The sequence below is a fragment of the Cryptotermes secundus genome, unplaced genomic scaffold (genome assembly GCF_002891405.2).
Source record: "Cryptotermes secundus unplaced genomic scaffold, Csec_1.0 scaffold102, whole genome shotgun sequence".
Lineage (NCBI taxonomy): Eukaryota > Metazoa > Arthropoda > Insecta > Blattodea > Kalotermitidae > Cryptotermes > Cryptotermes secundus.
In genome coordinates this window covers 493,945-512,653 of record NW_019741300.1, presented here as the reverse complement: position 1 = coordinate 512,653, position 18,709 = coordinate 493,945, and the positions used below count along the sequence as shown (strand labels likewise).

At 35.4% G+C, this 18,709-nt stretch overlaps 1 protein-coding gene across 1 annotated transcript in view; it reads right to left on the bottom strand.

The window, feature by feature from the left end:
- Positions 1-18,709, bottom strand: part of LOC111872672 (muscle M-line assembly protein unc-89) — a gene marked incomplete at its 3' end in the record, with an annotated part of 150,842 nt that overhangs the window by 81,129 nt on the left and 51,004 nt on the right. The window contains exons 7-17 of the mRNA XM_023866777.2: positions 16,952-17,155; positions 14,667-14,968; positions 13,867-14,090; positions 8,996-9,307; positions 6,899-6,989; positions 5,892-6,064; positions 5,509-5,697; positions 4,631-4,710; positions 2,831-2,997; positions 1,683-1,705; positions 432-542 (exon numbers count right to left, since the gene is read on the bottom strand). Coding sequence (XP_023722545.1) covers positions 432-542; positions 1,683-1,705; positions 2,831-2,997; positions 4,631-4,710; positions 5,509-5,697; positions 5,892-6,064; positions 6,899-6,989; positions 8,996-9,307; positions 13,867-14,090; positions 14,667-14,968; positions 16,952-17,155 — 1,876 coding nt within the window. The remainder of the gene's footprint in view (positions 1-431; positions 543-1,682; positions 1,706-2,830; positions 2,998-4,630; positions 4,711-5,508; positions 5,698-5,891; positions 6,065-6,898; positions 6,990-8,995; positions 9,308-13,866; positions 14,091-14,666; positions 14,969-16,951; positions 17,156-18,709) is intronic.

Here is an 18,709-nt window from a genome sequence, read left to right as displayed (position 1 = left end):
ACCGGGATACTACCTCGATTAGACCACTAATACGTCCTTTCAATTTTTTTTTTCAATTCAACCATCATCCTACTATCCTACGCTATTTAATCTCGAGGGTGAAGGTGTAGTCGAATAACGCAGAAGAAAAGAAGCAATTGATTTTCCCTACTTGTAATGAATTCGTTTCTGTGAAAAAAAAATTGTCTTTCACCCCACTGGAATAAAGACGTTTTTGAATTCATGTAACCCCACTCCCAGAACCTATCATACTTCAATTTCTCGCCAATGGAATTTATGTCATGTAGCCCTACATGGTACATTTTCATGTATTTCGTCACTGTACTTCCAAATGGTATACACGCTATATTTGATTGAATACTAACTGCCTTATTGACAGTTGAACTCATAGTGGAAAACGTTTCCACAAAATTAATTTATAAATTCCCTACCTTCTCAGGTTCCGGCTCGACTTTCTTTTCTTCTTTCTTCTCTTCTTTTTTCTCTTCTTTCTTCTCCTCTTTCTTTTCTACCTTCTTTTCTTCTTTCTTCTCTTCCTTTTTCTGAAAAGAATATACACACAATTTTGTATCGCTTGCTGCTTTGAACATTAACAGAAAAAATATTAAATTGTATTTAATTATTTGGCATTAATATTTACGACCCCATTTTATTCAGAAGATAAGTAAAATTTGCTGTACAGATATTAATATAAATTCATCATTTTCCATTTATTAACAAAAGGTTCCAGTAAGAGCGCCCAGGAAATTTATTTAAGATACAGAATCCCATTTTCAAGATAACCAATCAGAGTCACAAATGTGTGATTAGGCACCGTGCAAGTATGTCAAATAAGAAGATTTCCATTTTCTTGTGACATATTTATGGACTACATACCAAATCTAAATTTAATATGGGTATATTCTTGGCTACGTATATTGTCTTCGAAAATCATATCCATTTTAATAATATGAATGTCATTGGAAATTATTTTAATGACTCCAGTTACCGCTATGTATGGGAATCATATACACAATGAGGAATATAAGAGTGGAGCATAATTTTAACTCTGAAAATGTTATGTGAACAGACCTAGTTTCATATATTCATCTCTTTCGAGAAAGACTCTTACATAAGACTAGCATGAAATTCTTTGGGATTTCAACGGGAAATCGTCGCAGTTCTCAGAAACATACGCGATTACATTACACTATCTTCACTCCAATAAACTCTTAGGGGACGCTTGAGGGACGCTTAGAAACCACGGCTTTATTAAATTTGACTATGAGCATGGCCTAAATATAAGCATTGGTTTCTTTCCAGCAGTTTGAATATTTCGATTTTCGACGCTTGGAACTGCATTTGAATAATGAAATTATAAAATACACAACATTAATTTCCATACGCTAAGAAAATTGAAAAAAAAAACAGCAGATATTTAAAAAAAGTTACAATAATTTTTCTTTTTTTTAGCAAAGTCACATAATACAGGGCGTCATGCAAATTTGCAGTTTGTTATAAAGGCTCATTTTGGAACAGCAAATGTACTGATGAAGTAGACATTATAGATTCTTAAACTTCATCAGGCATCACGTGATTAAAATGTGACTGTGACGTTTCTCTTATGAAAGCATTCTTTAAAACAATGAAGTTGATGTTTTTTAAGTTTACTTGAATTACTCCTGGGAGAATTCGATTCTTACCTTCTCTTCCACTTTCTTCTTTTCTGAAAAAAGTAAAAATAATATGTATATACACAAACCATAATTCTTCATTGGTACATAATTATTATGAATACAAAGATAATATTATTTATAAGTTTCTGGAAAGGATAGCATACATCACGCAGAACAAAACTGTATCTTTCATATTATAGCCTCATTATCCCAGTAAATTATTAGTAAAGCACTTCTTTGGTACAACTGTATAAAATTAAGAAATTAACTCCATTTTGCATTTATGATATGTTCGTAATGATGTAGAAGAAAATAATTCAAACCTTTTACTAAAACAAGATACTTATGGTTACTTTCGACTGGCAACTTTAGCTGGGTATAAAATGAACGAAACATGATCCATGCATTGAACTCTACCATTTACAAGTGAGTCTAAAATTTTAAAAAACACTTTTAAAGAAGTAAGAGTACTATTTCTACATACATTTGCACACATCAGCTGAGAATGTGGAACTTAGCCTTCATTGTTCCGAATTACGGAATTCTTTGAAGATTTGCCAAAGTACAAGAATTCCAGAGTAAAAGCCTCTTATTTATTTGCATAAATAAACTTATGAGACATTTAAATAAAATAATTCATGCGGATTTAAATACTCGTACAACACATTCCATTGAATATTCCACAGAAATTATTTTTGAAAAATGTCTTCACATGGGCTGCTAAATAATTGAATATTCCACAGAAATTATTTTTGAAAAATGTCTTCACATGGGCTGCTAAATAAACTTTAAATAACATATTTTGCCACCCATATCATTTGCGCAAAAAATAAGTTTCGTTTAAATTATGTATTCTGAGGTATACAAATTACATGAATAAGCAGTGAGGTTCATCGTGCGTATCAAGTTTAATAGCAAAGTATAAACGATTTTTATACGTGTTTCGGCCACTACTCTCCATGATAAGAAGGCGTAGTCAATTTTATAAAGGAATACTTTACAATGAAATGATTTCACATTCCAGAAAACGATAATTTCGTGCATTCCAAATTGTTTCCATTAAAATATAAATATGAGTATACTAAAAGATTAAGAGGATTTGTAAAATAAGCGAGTTTCAATAAGTTTAAATTAAGTAAAATAATTCAGGAATAGAACTTACTGGGGCAACTTACCAACAACTTTGAGATCGGCACTAGATTCCGCTTTGCCAAATTCGTTAGACACAACGACCTTATAAGAACCCGCGTGCTCCGTTTTGCAACTTGAAATACGTAATCTGGCGTAGGTACCGTCGAATGTTGATTTGATTTCCAGAGATTCTCTAACAAGGGTTGCTCCCCTAAAAGGACATAATTTTGTGTTAATTTCCTTTATTGTTTCTGAAATCGAAAATTGCATGTACAAGAAAATTACGAACACCTTATACTAGTAGCTAAAATTTTTAAGAAGAATTTGCATATAAAATTGTAAATAACTCTGATAAAGGGAGCTACTGTTTGACAGCAGTGATGCTGGAAGTTACTCCTTTAATTACATTGATATCTTAATCATGAAGTTGAGTTGCAGTTTGACATCTTACCACAAACCCTCTAATTTCATATGTTTGTGCAGAAGTTGAGCTACTATAGGGACTAGCAGGTGTTATTATCCACATCATAAAGGTTCCTTTTAAGATACTAATAACCTGGGAAAATTTAACTGACTCAGGATCACGTGGCATGTCGATATTCGAAAGTAACGGTCATTAATCATGTTCAGTAATAATTCAGTTCAATTCGTGTGGTAGCCCAACATCCTAATACAATTCAATAATAATAATAATAATAAATGTCCTATAGCGAAAAATGATTGAAGATAGAACAAAGGAAGCCTCATTGCCATGGTGGGTTGTTACACCTGAAGTACAAGAACAAAACGGAGGGACGGATGGAAATAAGAGCTTACAGGAGAAGTTGCGTCAGCTGTACATCAGCATATACTTAGAAACGAGAGCAAGCTGAAGAATCAACATTGCTGGGAGCAGTAACCTAGCAACGTCTACTGAAGACAAACTGAAGAGACTCGGAGTGTGCTATAGTGAGAAGCTGAGAGCGTTATAATTACTTGTAATTACGATTTATAGAATTCAATAAATCCAATTAACAATCCAAATCCCTGGTCCAGTCTCTAACATATAATAATACATACAACATCTAGGTGTGTATTCAAACGGATTTTTAGTTTCGATAATGAAAATATCCTTAAATAACACACTAAATAACGATTGCGAGGGTACCAAGAACTCACAGAGTACAAAACTCAAAATTTACATTTCTGCAACATTCCGAGGGCCATTTAAAGGAACATACGTGTATATGAACGTATGAGGGATTGCTAACACTAAATACTGTTACAAAAGTTGGGGAAGAAAAATGAGAAGGATGGAATTATTATAAAATTTTACTAACTAGACTGAAATATAAGTAGATCAGTAAGTAAGTAAGTTGTAATGACTTCTATATCGGCAGACGACGCGAGTAAAGCCACCAGAAAGACCGGTAATTGGAAATCACCAGATCCTGATAAAACCAAACATTCATTTCCGTTTTTAGGAATTAATATCCACCAACAATCCTCTGATAAAATATTCCAGTGCTATTCTTGAAACAACAGTAATTATTCGGGATTTTCTTGGACGTGGCAAAATATTTCTATTGTGGTACCCAAATAGTGACTAGCCTATAATTAAGTCATAAGCCTAGAAGTCATTGTAATTCTTTCGCGGTACATAATTCTTCTGACCACCAGGAACAGACAGAGGGACAGGAACAAGTGCTTAAACGCATTTCCAATACAACACTCACAAATTAATTCAATTTCTTTTATTCCATCATTCTCGGATGAGATAAATTTCATGCAATTTTATGTGTATTATATTTTATTGGTAGGAACTTTAGTGTTCTGATAAAGCAAGGAGTTTTATTATAACTTACCTGTACCACACAACAGTAGCTTTCTTGTCTGACGTTTTCAACTGACACATGAACTCTGCGCTTTTTCCTTCTTCTGCATTCTGTAACGTCAAAATTATAATCAGATTATACATATTAGAAACAAGATTTGGCATGATATGGGATTATTCTCAGTTCCCCCATGCATAATCTTCTAAGTTTAGGCCATGGTATATCTTAATCATTTAAATACAGAGCTTCATAAACGTTTGTAACAGCTAAACGTATAAAAAGAATTCTTGACACAAAACCAAATTGTAGTGGCAATCCACGAACAAGTCATGAGTTCTATGAAGAATGAATTTAGTAGAGCTGTTAATACTGACATATGTACGAGTATATGATTCCAATATTTTTATAAGTAATGCATAGGAAACATTAAAATGTAAAGTAGTAATTGAGATAATAATTAAAGTATAATTGTTGAATTTAGGCAGTCAATACCATAAACTGAAGTTTTATGTTCAAAAAAGGATTCACAGGATACATTTCAGATCACAATGTCCATTTATAATGCAAAATATGGACGGAGCAAGAATATTCAACAACACAGAGTGAGAGTCATTAAAAGGACAAATCCCGCCCATATCAATTTTAACAGAATTGTTGAATAAAATGTATACAGCGCATTGCAGGGATTCATAACATTACAGACCCTACAAGTTATGCGGTTTACTCGTATCCCTCCCTTCCTCTTCATCATCAACTTATTCCTACAGTACCAAGATTTATCCACTATGAAATATGTGAACATGTTGAACTTGTAAGTAAATTCACACCTCATTGTGTGAATTAAGTAGACGAAATTATTAAAGAACTATGCAAGCAGTCATTCATATTTCTTCATTGACTGTACTTACCACAGATGTCAGGCCCTGAGAAAATTCATATTTGTTGCCCTTCTTCACTTCTTCTTCTTCTTCTGGTATTTCAGTCACTTCAACTGTCTGAGATGTGGCTTCTCCCTTCTCATTCTTTGCCACCAGTTTGTATGAACCTTTATCAGTCGGATTTGCCGGTTCAATTTCTAATTTTACAGAAAATTCTCCCTGGAAGAAGGAAGTTTTCAGGTTAAGTAACAATGAAAGTACAATGAATACCTTACAATTGTTATGGAATTAAATTAGTTCGAAGGTTATACAAGTATTCTCATAGACCTAAAATTAATTTACTAATAAGATGCAAAGCTTACTTCACACAGATCACAATCTACGAATCAAAAAATATAGTTCTCAAAACTTACATCTTTAATTTGTTCAACACGAACTGTGTGTCTCGAATCTTCACGGACAGCTGACTTTTCCTTGAACCAAGTGCACTGTGGAGGGAACTTACTTACTACATTACACTCCACAATCACAGTTTTCTTCTTAGTGATCTTTATCACTTTTGGCTTCTCTTTGATTACGGGTATAACTGAAATATTACACAAACCACATTATAGATTCAGTTGCACAATTATCAACATGTCAGAAAAGAAGAAATTATTAATATGTAAATTGCTTTAATATAATCGATTTATAATTCATTATTTTTTGTTCTGTGAGCCCATGAATTGTTTTGATACCAAGAAAAAACATCCTAAAATAAGTTGTGTCGATCACAGCATGATAATTTTCATAACATTTCCAGTATCAGAGTCTTAAGACCAGTAAAATTAAGTACAAAATATATTACAGGACTTATCAAAGGGGAAGTTAAAAGGCACTGAAATTGAAACAAACTTGCTATTTTTATGCTAAGTATGGAGAGCCATTGGAGTGTAACAGAGTGCAGAAAATATTTAATTTCCTTCATAATTAGAATTGCTTAATCAATCACACTATCCATTCTAAAGGTGATTTCTAATTTGTAATTTCAACTTATTTAACAAATTGGAAATAGACTGAGAACATAAAAGCATGGTACTCTTTCGTATAAAAATAATAAAATTGCTATGATTTATTTGGTTTTCAATTTGTGAGGTCCAGGAGGTCATCTCTTAAAATTTCCAAATATTCATAATTCATGATCACCCTAACATATCTTACTATAAACTCATCAGTAGACACAGAGCTTGAAAGAAATCTAGTAACTACAATTCTATTATTAGAAATGCATTTCGGTATTTCTCTTACCAAACTTGCTGAAAGCAATGGAAAAATCTAAGTAAACATCGCCTAACAACTTAAAAATATTTAAATATGGAAATTTACTCCTGGTACACGCAGTACATTTCAAAATACATTCGCCGCACAAAGAGGTACTCACTTTCAATATTGAGTGTGAGGTTCGCGTTTAATTCGCCAAGTGAATTCTTGATGTTGCATTTATACAAGCCTGAGTCTTCTTGCCCGGGATCCTAAAAGTTTAAAATACACGTACGTCATTTATTTTAAGGTTTCAGTAATTCCATGAAGAGTAGCAAGATATGCACATCCTTTTATTTGTGTTAATGATAATTGTAAGGATGCAATTTCCTTCATCCTCAATGATATTGTCACGAGACTGAATGGCTACGGACGTGTTTTGGATTGATGATCGGACTAACTGGACTCATTGATATAGCGCCTGACTACTCTATACAATTCACTATTTCAAATACTTACTACTCTTCACAGTCACTTCTTTACTAGACGTTTCTCGTTAGCGGCTTCTAACGGCAATTATTTCCATGGAAAGATGCTTGTTTGCGAAGCCGTTTCTTAGCAAAGGATTTTGTAAAGCTGCTTTTTTCTCTGTCGTTGCACAGCAATGGGTCTACATGCCACAATATATTGAAATTACATTTTCTTATAACTGGTTCTCCTTTACTCTTTAGAAGACCTACAATAAGTCTAATTTAAACTTATATATTCAGTTCAGAATTCATTTTACTTTGAATTTGTATGACTTCTGAAATGTATTGTAGCACGTCGACCCGTTGCTGAACAACGACCGCGAGATAAGCAAATATACAAGAACCGTTGCTGAATAATCGCATTGCCAACAAACATGCTCCCATGGAAACAATTTAACTACAACAATGAGGAGTGGTGTTTTGTATGCGGTCGGTGTTGAGATGTAAACGGGACAAGTTGGGAGCTGCAGTTAGTTAGTCAGTCAGTGAAGAGAAAGGTAGAAATTTGGTGTGAGATGGCCGTCAGTCTGGGAGTTGGTGAGTTGGAACAATGAGTCAGTGTGGGATATTCGCCAGCCGATAAGAAAGTTAGCAGAGGACATTGTTAAGATCCGTTACAAGGAAACGAATAACGAAGACAGTTACAGTGCAGCTGCAGTTACATTGATCTTTAGACTGTGTAAACCAGTAACGCTGTTACAGTTACTTGTAGTTATGAGTTATGTGTATAAATGTTCAATAAATCCAATCACCAATCCAAAATCCGTCTATAATACCTCATGACGTGACAGTAAATGCCTCTGAAAAGTAGCAAGACATCTGTATTACATGCTTTTGCCGTTCATATTACAGAACCATATGATAACAGTAACCATTTTACACATATGATGTATATTAATTTATTTGATTAGTGTAATATTGAAGAAATGAACTTCATCAATTCAGTATTTCAGGTACAGTATGCGCCAAAATATGTAGTACAGAAACTCGCGCATCTCGAAAGCGCGTGTGCATTTGTCGACGGGGCATAGCTCCAGCCACACGTATTCCCAGTAGTGAAAAGGAAGTTGTGTTGTGCAGTTGTTGGAAATGGGTCTCTCGACGGAGGGCAAAGTATTCATAGTTGAGTATTATTTCCGCTCATATGGAAGTGGTCGCCAGACAACTCGCTTCCTTGGTTTTGAGCTGCCAGATGTTATCATCCAGAAACCGCCACACAGTACACGTGTGACGCTATGGTGTGCCGTCTCAGCACACGGTATATTAGGCCCCTATTTCATTGAGGATGAGGAAGGCAATTCTCTTACCGTCACCCAAGAACGCTACAGGGACATGGTGATCAGACCTTTTCTTCAGGATTTGAGAAGGTTCTGTCGTGCAAGGGACCTTCACATGAATAGACAGTGGTATCGACAGGACGTCTTTTCATTTCAGTACTGATTTTTAGCGCATACTATATTTAGAACCGTACATATCAGCTTAAATGAAAATACAGTAAACAATATTCAGTTAAATCCACTCTGGGTTAAGTTATAAAAAAAACCTTCATATGCACGCAAGGAAATGTAACCTTCACTGATGAAAACTAAGTACAGTTAGCATGAATTGTCAAGAGAAAACATTTAGAATTATTTTCTTCTCACTTTATCTGAGAACGCGCATATTCAGATATGAAATGTACACATATAATGTTTCAAAGCAAGAGATATTATTCACTGTATAACATTTCTTATTGTCTTGTGATATACCTTTAGTTCCAGTTTAATGGAATATATGTCGTCTTTCTGGTCTACGAACATGGATATTTTTGACGATTCCTTTACAACTTTCCCGGCTTGGTACCAAACTATGGTAGGTTTGGGGTTTGCCTTTACTTTGCAGGTCATAATAACGAGTTTCCCATTCATTTCCGAGACTATTCGAGGTTTCTCCACGAAAGTTGGTCCATCGCCTTCGGGTTCTGGTTCAGCCTCGATGTTGAGGTTGAGGTTGGCATTGCTTTCTCCAAAGTCATTCTTCACGTTGCATCTGTACGTTCCCCCGTCTGGTCCTGCTGGGTCCTATCAAATGCAAAGAAAAGTTAAATGGAAAATCTGAAAATACATTCCGAATTTGGCGACCAATATTTTGTATGGCCCCGGTACTGGTTTCACTGGTAAAATAAAGGGATATTTTGAAATCATGATTTCACTGAACATGAGAAGTTCAGACTGGAATAGCGACTGAGGTACCTCTCTCTATTATTTACCACCACCATCTTCTGGCTCTGTTCGTAACTATTATAAGTGATCAATATTCCAACATAGCTCACACTCATAAGTGGTTTATAGACACACGGTTCTATCTGAGGTTTGGAACCCTAGGGCAGAGGTATGTAGTTAAAGTCTTACGCAGATGAGAAATTTCATCAGCCACTCACGTTTGATAAGAAGCCACAGATTAAGAACGAGAATATAGTTTGAGTGCGCTAGGGTTATAGGCTTCTCCTAGTGCCTGGAAACCATCCAGATAACCTACGAATCCCATAAAGGTAGGGAGCTTGCGGATTAGATGAGCGGCTGTTAGCTTCTCACGAAGAATTCCCCTCCATTGAATTGCTTACGAAATATTACACACGGACTCGAACTTGGAGGAATTTTTGGCACGGCGTCATTGCTTACGAACAAGGAGCTAAGAAGAATATCTGAAGCCAAGGAGAGGAAGAAAAGACATGCAGAGTGAGCGAGAGGAAATAAGAGCACAAGGAAGGGAAGTGAACGATCGGGAACTTCATAATTTGCAACGTTCAGCAAATAAGAGCATTACCAGAGCGACGAACTCAGTGAGGATGAAATGTCACGTGAATGTAACACACGTGGGTAAAATGAGTTATTGGTATAAAATTTTATAGAGGACCCGTGAAGATACGAGAATAGATGGGAGATCTACACGCAGATGAGAAGATAGTATTAACACTGGTCCACTGTGGGTGGCCTGGATTAGGCAAGATCTTGACAGAGACCATTGTCGGGCTATTGTGGGGGGGGGATATTGAACTTTCGGTTTCATAAAATGATGAGAAATGTCTTGACCATCTGAAGGACTGTCTTTTCAAGATGGACATCAATCAATGAAGTTAGTATTCATATCATAAGAGTATGTAATCCAGGCTACAATTTCATTTCGTGCATCTTGTTGTGTTGTTATACATAATTCTTTATTGGAGTCCGTCGTAATACAACAACATAACGGTCAAGGTTTGGTCCAAATCACATGCAATCTGTATTCTCAGCAGAGCAGACAAAATACACTGTAAGATGAGGCACCGGCCAAACAATTAATATCAAATAATTCCACATCTATACCACGGGACTCCAAGCAGTTTACTGTATGTCCGCTGGAATATAACGACAAGATTGCAAAAACTGACTTCATGATACGCAATATCACATGAGGAGTTTTTAACCATATTTAATTCCATAAATTTCGTTTTATAATAAGTTTATAATTTATTGTATTTTTATACCATGTATTTTATAATGTAACAGTTATCAAGTATTCAGCTTTACTATCACAATGAAATTGCATTTCAATAGTGTGTGAATATAGTAATCATGTGTTTACCTGATGATGGCTTCAAAAGCCGAAACATGTAACTATGGTAATATTAACCTTGACCGTTATGTTGTTGTGTTACGACGGACTCCAATAAAGAATTGTGTAATTCAGGCTAATTTTATATGGAAGTGAACACACATATGGCTTCAAATTACACAAATATCCCGATTATGAAGGACAGGGCTACTTCACATCAAGCACTTTATAACATTATTTTACTATATTTTTGGTTACCGCTTGAAATCATTCATTCATTTATGAAATAAGACAGTGTTCACTTAACATTAACATCTAATAAAACAAGGGGCACTCGGTAGCGTAGTTGGTTGAGGCATTATGCTACAAACCGGAAGGTGGCCGGTTCGAGACCAGATGAGATGGATTTTTTAATTTACCTAATCCTTTCTGCCGCACTATGGCCCTGCGGTCGACTCAGCCTTTAACAGAAATGAGTACCAGGAATCTTTCTGGGGGTGTAAAGGGCTTCCGGCGCGTAAGGCTGACAACCTTACCACCATCTGTGAGCCGATGGTCTAGACAAAATATGGGAGCCTCGATGTCTCACAACCCTATGGGCTTTCACGGCCTGTTATAGGGATAGATTGTTGTTGTTGTTGTTGATGTTGCTGTTGTTGCTGTTGTTGCTGTCTAATATAACAAGTCGTTGAGTGAATAAATGACCAGATTTCCTTACATTCTTTGACTCCTAGACAATCGTCAGTGGCGTTCGAATAATTAACAAAGGGAATCATTGAAAACTTACACAAATTAATAGAAACTTTAGTCATCTTTTACATCTAAAATATGAACAAGATACAATGATTAGAATTAAAGTGTAATTATTGTAGATTAATCAGTTTAGTTATCATTTATGCCCTCTACTTATGGGGTTTCTGATCGGTATGTACTGCGACCAGTCACAGAGGCCGCGCGGTCTAAGGCATGAACTGTTTTCTCCCACTCAAACATTGGGATTGTGGGTTCGAATCTCACTTAAGACATAGATGTTTAAGTGCGTTTATTCTCTGTTGTGCTGTCCTGAGTGCAGGTAGCAGCTTGTGGCTAGCTTATCCCCTGTCCAAGGAGTGCTGCCGACTGTGTAAAGGATAAAGAAACTGAAAACAGGCGGCCAAGGTCCAACAAGGGGCTGTAGAGCCATAAAAAGATGACCAACTGTGACCTGCGATGCTATCTGCGGGAGTCTGTGATATTGGACCAATCGAGGAGGAAGAAGACACAATCCCGAGATTCAGTAAAGGAAAAATTGACAGTCCAGAACTGAATATGAGAACTGGCAGTTGAAAATTCTCCAGCCTATTGCTGCCTAATAGTATATAGAAATTAAACGAAACGTATGCCACAAAACCGAAATCTGAATATACGAAATGAATGTGTAGGTATTATTTTCATGCTTAATATTTTCAAAATTCCAACACGCCTATGTGAGAACAATAAGGACAAAGAAAATCAGATACATAATGAAATTAAAAGAAGATTAAATTCAGGATATGCTTGTAATTTTTAATTAAATAACTATTATTCCGCCTGCTTTCCAAAACTCTAAGAATACTTAGCTATTCCTGTGCATTACTGTTAAGAGTGATGTCTTATTTTAAGGAAAGACGCCTAATTAGGCGGTCGAAAGTGCTCAGTAAAATATATGACTTGGAGAGGATGAATTGAGTAAGGAATGGGGAATTTTATATATGCAGAATTTTACGTTATTAATTTTTCCAATATTGTGTAATAATTTTATGTTTCTTGTTGAACATTTCTAAGTTAGCATATGGTTCATTTCTGTTCCATGCATAAATTCTATTCTACGCATAATTACGTTCCCTTAGCTTGTGGGACTTTCAAGGTTACAGAAATTAAAAATTTGCAGTTGAATGAACAAAATAAATCTTTTTATTTCATTTGATTACCTGCAGGGATGCGGCCTTTTGATCTATGATAAGAATGAAGTGCTTAAACAATGTGATATTAAAGCGGAGTTACGAACAGTTTGGGTCCATATCAGGCTCCACAATTACGTTCGCTCTCAGGGCAGCAATTTTCAAATGTTCTTTCGATTGTGAAGCCGGCATGGGGGCACGGGACCACATTTCGTTCAGTGTGCATGCAAAAATGTGGTCAGTGGAGGTATAAATAAAAATGAGATAAAATTTTCCCGTAAATTTACTCGTTCTGCCAGTTGAATGGTATCAATTTTTGGTACACTTTGTATACTTATATTTTGTGGCAATAACTGGTGAATATGGTTTATGATCATTAGCTACAATGATCACACAAATCATTCTTCGTGTTTTGACCTTGAACTCACAGCAGTGCTGGGGTCCATTGCAGAGTGTGCTAATGGGAACAGGCCAGCTTTCCTTCCTTTTACATTCCAAATTCGTCTGATTGTTTCAACACTGAGTTATTTAAAGACTATTTTTCAACAGAGTGAGTTGAACTGTAGGACCAAGTTTTAATGGTAAACTGGGATGGGTGTACAATGAATTGGACGTGGTTTACTATAAGGCACTGTAAAATTAATTTAAAGGCTTGAGAAATCTCAGTGAGGATAGCCGGTCTTCACGCATAGCACTCGGATACGGAGCAGCTATGCTAACCACTCGAAAGTGAATTCAGTAAATACAATTTAGTGAAGACAAATGAAAGCTCATTAACTTGAAAGTGACGACAGGGAAGGGAGCTGTACCGTCTGTTAATGGCTAACTAATCCTCGAAATATTTAAGGGCATGAGCTCAATTCCGGAGGATATGTAGAGACAAATAGCATTGAAAGTGACCATAAACAGTGGGAATAATTTTCAATTATTACTCCGGCATTCGAATTGTAAATTTTTACAGAGTCTGCGTAAACTCGTCAAATTCCTGACAGGGTTGCAAGTAACCCCACTGAGATTGTATACTTTCCCTAACACAAGTACACAGCGTTACCGCTTGTCGCTTACCGCTTGGGGATGTGGACTATTATGAAGTCACAAATTCGAATAGAACGACAATGAAAGCTAACCTTTATTTCTAGTAGCAATTCATAAGTGTCCTCCTCTTTGTCAATTGTCGTTATCTTAATCTTTGAAGATTCTTTGACTATTGTGGTACCTCGGTACCAGGTGACAACAGGTTTTGGTTTCGCTTTGCATTTGCACTTCATCGTGATAAGAGTTCCAGTGTCGTTTGGAATAATTTTCGGCTTCTCAACAAAAGACGGAGCAAATCCTGCTGCATCATCGCCACCTGAAACAAAGCGAAATATACCAAGTCAATTTCTAATATTATTATCTTTCTTAATTCAACTGTCAAATACAAAATACACTAAGTATATAATTCTATTTGAAATAAATTCTCTCTGCTTCCTGAAATAAAATGCACGTTCTTACAAAAAAACACAAGGAAACAAATAAAAAGGTTGAGAACAAACACATTCATTTTCACATCTGAAGTATGAAACGGCTGCATTTCCCTTAAGTTGCACACACTAGGAGTATTATCATGCTAGGAGTTCGGAGCAGAACTTGGCTACTGTTCCCCCTGCAGTCCACGCGAAAGATGTGTAGGAAAATATTAACTGCAAGTTGAAGAGGCAGGATATTATAAAATGTGCAGGCTTCATTTAGCGACAACTTATTACAGTCAAACATATTAACAATAAAGTAAACACTCAAAATAACAGATTATAAGACACATATATCATATTTGTAATGGTGGGAGAGGACACACAACGAAAATAGTTTGGGAAGCACGTACTTAACATCAAATGTGAACAGAGTGGATATTTACCAGATTGTTCCTCCCTGTCACTAATAAGCATACCTTGGAAATTTAGCGCAATATTGGCATTGCTCTCCCCAAAATTATTGAAGGCGTTACATCTGTAGTTTCCTCCATCTTCTTTAGTAGGGTTTGATATTTCCAATGTTAAAAGATATGCATCTTTGCCCGTAGCTTTCCTTGACATACGAACACGGTTGCTATCTGAAATGACTTTCGTACCCTGGTACCATGTAATCTCAGGCACAGGGTTGGCTTCCAAAACGCACTCCATCACGAGTATATCGCCTTCTTGTTTTATTGTTGGTTTCTTCGGGAATCGAGGGGCTTTGCCATCTGGAATCCTATACAAACACATCAGAAGGTAACATACACGAGCTGAAGTCAAGCCCAACACTTTCCTAGATACAAATCCAAATTTAACCTCAAAATTTGAGCAACTTTAACAGAAATAACAGATAAAAATTATTCTATTTTGTTATTATCGCACGCTAAGTAGTTTTCATCATCAGTTTCTTGTAAAATAAAAGTTTGTGTAGGTCCCATGAGGAAATTATTTGAATCTGATTAACTTAGGTCTGTTCCGTGACACAGACTCATTCGTGAGAAAATAGAAATACCTCACTAATTGTTCAACGAAGTTAGGTTATTTATAAAAGATAAGTTGATATCAATTTTAGACTTTCGACTTGAAACATTTTAATTCATTTTACATAGCTATTTTGAGTAGACAAAATCCATTGCCATGTTAAATAGACTCGTTATGGACAGTACTGAAATTCAGATTTATATCGGCATATCTATATATTCGCGTCTATCTCAATAGAGAAGATAGTCTAAATTAGACCACATATTGCGGTTTCTATAATATTTTCATTTTCTCAAGATTAGCAAATTTAACATCAAAGTTTTGAAAAGTTTTACTGTGTTACATCTAACGTAGACCCAGGTGGCTTTCAGGTTGATTCTGTCCAAGGTATGATTTAAAAATTTGGTACTGAGGAGACTTTTAAATATAAGATTTAATTTCATAACAACCATCTCATTCTGTGAAAAATTATTTGTGGAACAAACAGACTGCGGAGGGGGAGGGGAGATTTCCCTTTCACACAGCGATGGAAGTTTTTGAAGTAATTACAAATGGTCAAGTTGGAGTCGTTAGAGAATTTTTGATACTTGAGAAACTGCTGTCAATAAAATAGTAGAAAGCAATGGCGGCTTTTAAGTTGCTTTAAATAGAAGACATTTTTATTAAGACATAAAAGTCCGAATGATTTTAAATAATGAGATAACAGAGTTCCGACTCCTATATACCGACATCATGTAACAACTGAAGGGATGGCTTTTGGTTTTACAGGATTTCAGAAATTCTCGCGCTCTTGTTAGTTCATTTATTTGGGAAAATGGTGGACGGTAATTTCAGTGTTAATGTTAGCATTAAGTTTACCATCAGAAAAGAAATCATATGCTCAGTGTAATATGTCGTAAATATTTTAGTATTAACACATCTGAAATTTGTAGACTGTGGTGAAATATTACAAATTCCTGGCGGCTGTCCGCAGAACTTATCGTATTCCGAATATGAATAGTTAAATACTTTCGAATTTAGTGCAGATGTAACACAAAGACGGTTATAAGAATTTTAATAACAATGTTTCACTCTAATTATTCCATAAATTCTTTAAATAGATTTTTGAAATTTTTTTAGGAGATTTCAATGCCAAAGTAGAGATGGAAGACAATTTGATACCAAGAATTGGGAATAATAATTTGCATGAAATTAATAATAATAATAATGAAGGTAAATTATTAAAAATTTTCACATCCAAAAATCTTAATGTCAAAAGTAGAATCTTCCCGCATCGTAACGTTTATAAATTTACTTGAACATCTCCGGTTGCAAAACCTCGCAATAAAATTGGCCATATTTTGACAGACAGGAGACGGCATTCAATTATACTTGGTGTACGATCACTCAGAGCAACAGATTGTGATACTGACCACTATGTCCATAGAGTTAAAGAATTATTGTTCTTTCATCCAGTAACCTAAACAAATCACAATTTCTTCATCATGTGAGCGGCTGATACATGCGTACAAACAGAGCGGGCTGCAGACACACGGTGAGTTTAACTGTACATTCACAGGAGTATAAAATGCTGGTCTGCCTTTTTTTCCAAAAAAAGTGGGGGAAATATATGTCAGATATTTCGTATAAATTTACACAAAGTCAGAAGTAACCCAGGCGACTTTTCTGCCTCTTCATAGGAATTACAATAAGGCATCCATTTCCATATGACAAGAATATTTCACGTGCAATATCTTACTTTGGTTTGCCACCTCCTTCAAAATTCAAATTTATAGACGCCGTGCCTTCTCCATGCTTGTTCTTGGCCACAGCTTTGTAGTCACCTCTGTCAGCGTTTTCCACAGAGCTGATCTCTAACCTCGCCAGGTAGTAAAGTTTCTGGTCCTGTTCCAGGGACATGTGGAAGCGCCCGCTTTCCTTCAGCACTTTTCCTCCATGATACCTTTCCAGAAAACACAAACGAAAAATATATAAAGAGTTAAAGACCGTAACTATGAAGGTATGATTTTCTGGGTTGTAACACTTTGTGGACAGGAGAGAATCAGACTTTTCGGAAGACCTTATTGTCTCCGTCTCTAGGAAGGATGTATAAGTTAAGCAAGGAAGCAAACTCAGCTAACCGCCTACTTATGCTGGTTCCTTGCTTCGGTTAATTTTCGACGATGAAGATGGATGTGCTGTATTGCCCAAAACGTCGGGTTCCCTCCCAAGTACATGGCCTTGCAATCCAGAACACCCTACTCTACAGGGATACCAGTATGAGAACCTCAAATGCAACCATAATTAACTTCCAACACAAATTTCGAAAATCAAATTAATAATTTCATATGTATATGAGGATATATATTAATGTTTCTAAAATATTAGTACAAAATTGTGTTAATATAGAAATGCAGAGGCCAAGTGAAATTTTTTAAACAGTTCATATCCCAAATTTGTCTTTTATTTTAGAACAATTTTTGTTATTTGCTTTTATTAAAAATAATCCGATGGAAATCACAATTTCAATTAATAAATTAATTCCTAGCTTTATTTCATATTTCCTCCTGGGTTTTCACCTATATGCCACCTTTGGGAACACCCCTTGAGCTGCAGCGATTCAGAACTTTTAAATCCTGGGATAATTAGCATAAGTAAGGTTCGTACAAAACGGGGAGTGTTATCCGATATGGCACACATTTACAAGTTTCGTCCCTATTACTAAAAGCGATAAGTTCCTTCGTCATATTTTCAATTAGGTATCAAAACCCACTTGACGTCTGCTCTAGCTTGAAGATGGTATTGCTAATTTATATTGCGTATTACTTCCATTGACTTGTATTTGCCATATCATACAATAAATATAGTGAAAGAGATTCCCAATTATAGAAAATCACAGGACATGTTGAAGAATCTTCATATTAAGGGAAGTTTCCAGACTTCATGTCGATTTTAACTCTCTTTCCGTCTCATAAATACGGATGAATATGCACAACACAAACACAGTAGCTGTTACGGTTCATTCAACAGACATGGAATCAATTACGAATGCAAATAATTTAATGTATATTTGATTTTAAAATGAACAATACGTGATAATTTCCTCCAACAATCTTACTGCTTAAATTAATAAGAAATGTAATTACGCAATGCAAAATGAACTAGCTACGAAGGTAATGCACGTTAATAGGAGAAGGGACGATACACAGAATGGCCATTATTGAATAAATTATTTATATGTTATCGGATTTCGATTAATTAATCAAATAATTTTTGTGTAAAACATAAACTGTTATCCCAGAAAATAAAATAAAAATAAAAGTGCACAAATTTGTGATTTAGTATAGATATATGATATTTCATAACCAGCGCTTAATTTGAAAGATAACAACATTCAAGAAATTCATATTCTGANAATTCGTAATAACACTTAGTTTAATGATAATGAAATTATTATTACTGTCATAATTATCAGCTATTTGTTTGTTTACTTTTACTTTATTCATTATTATTGTAA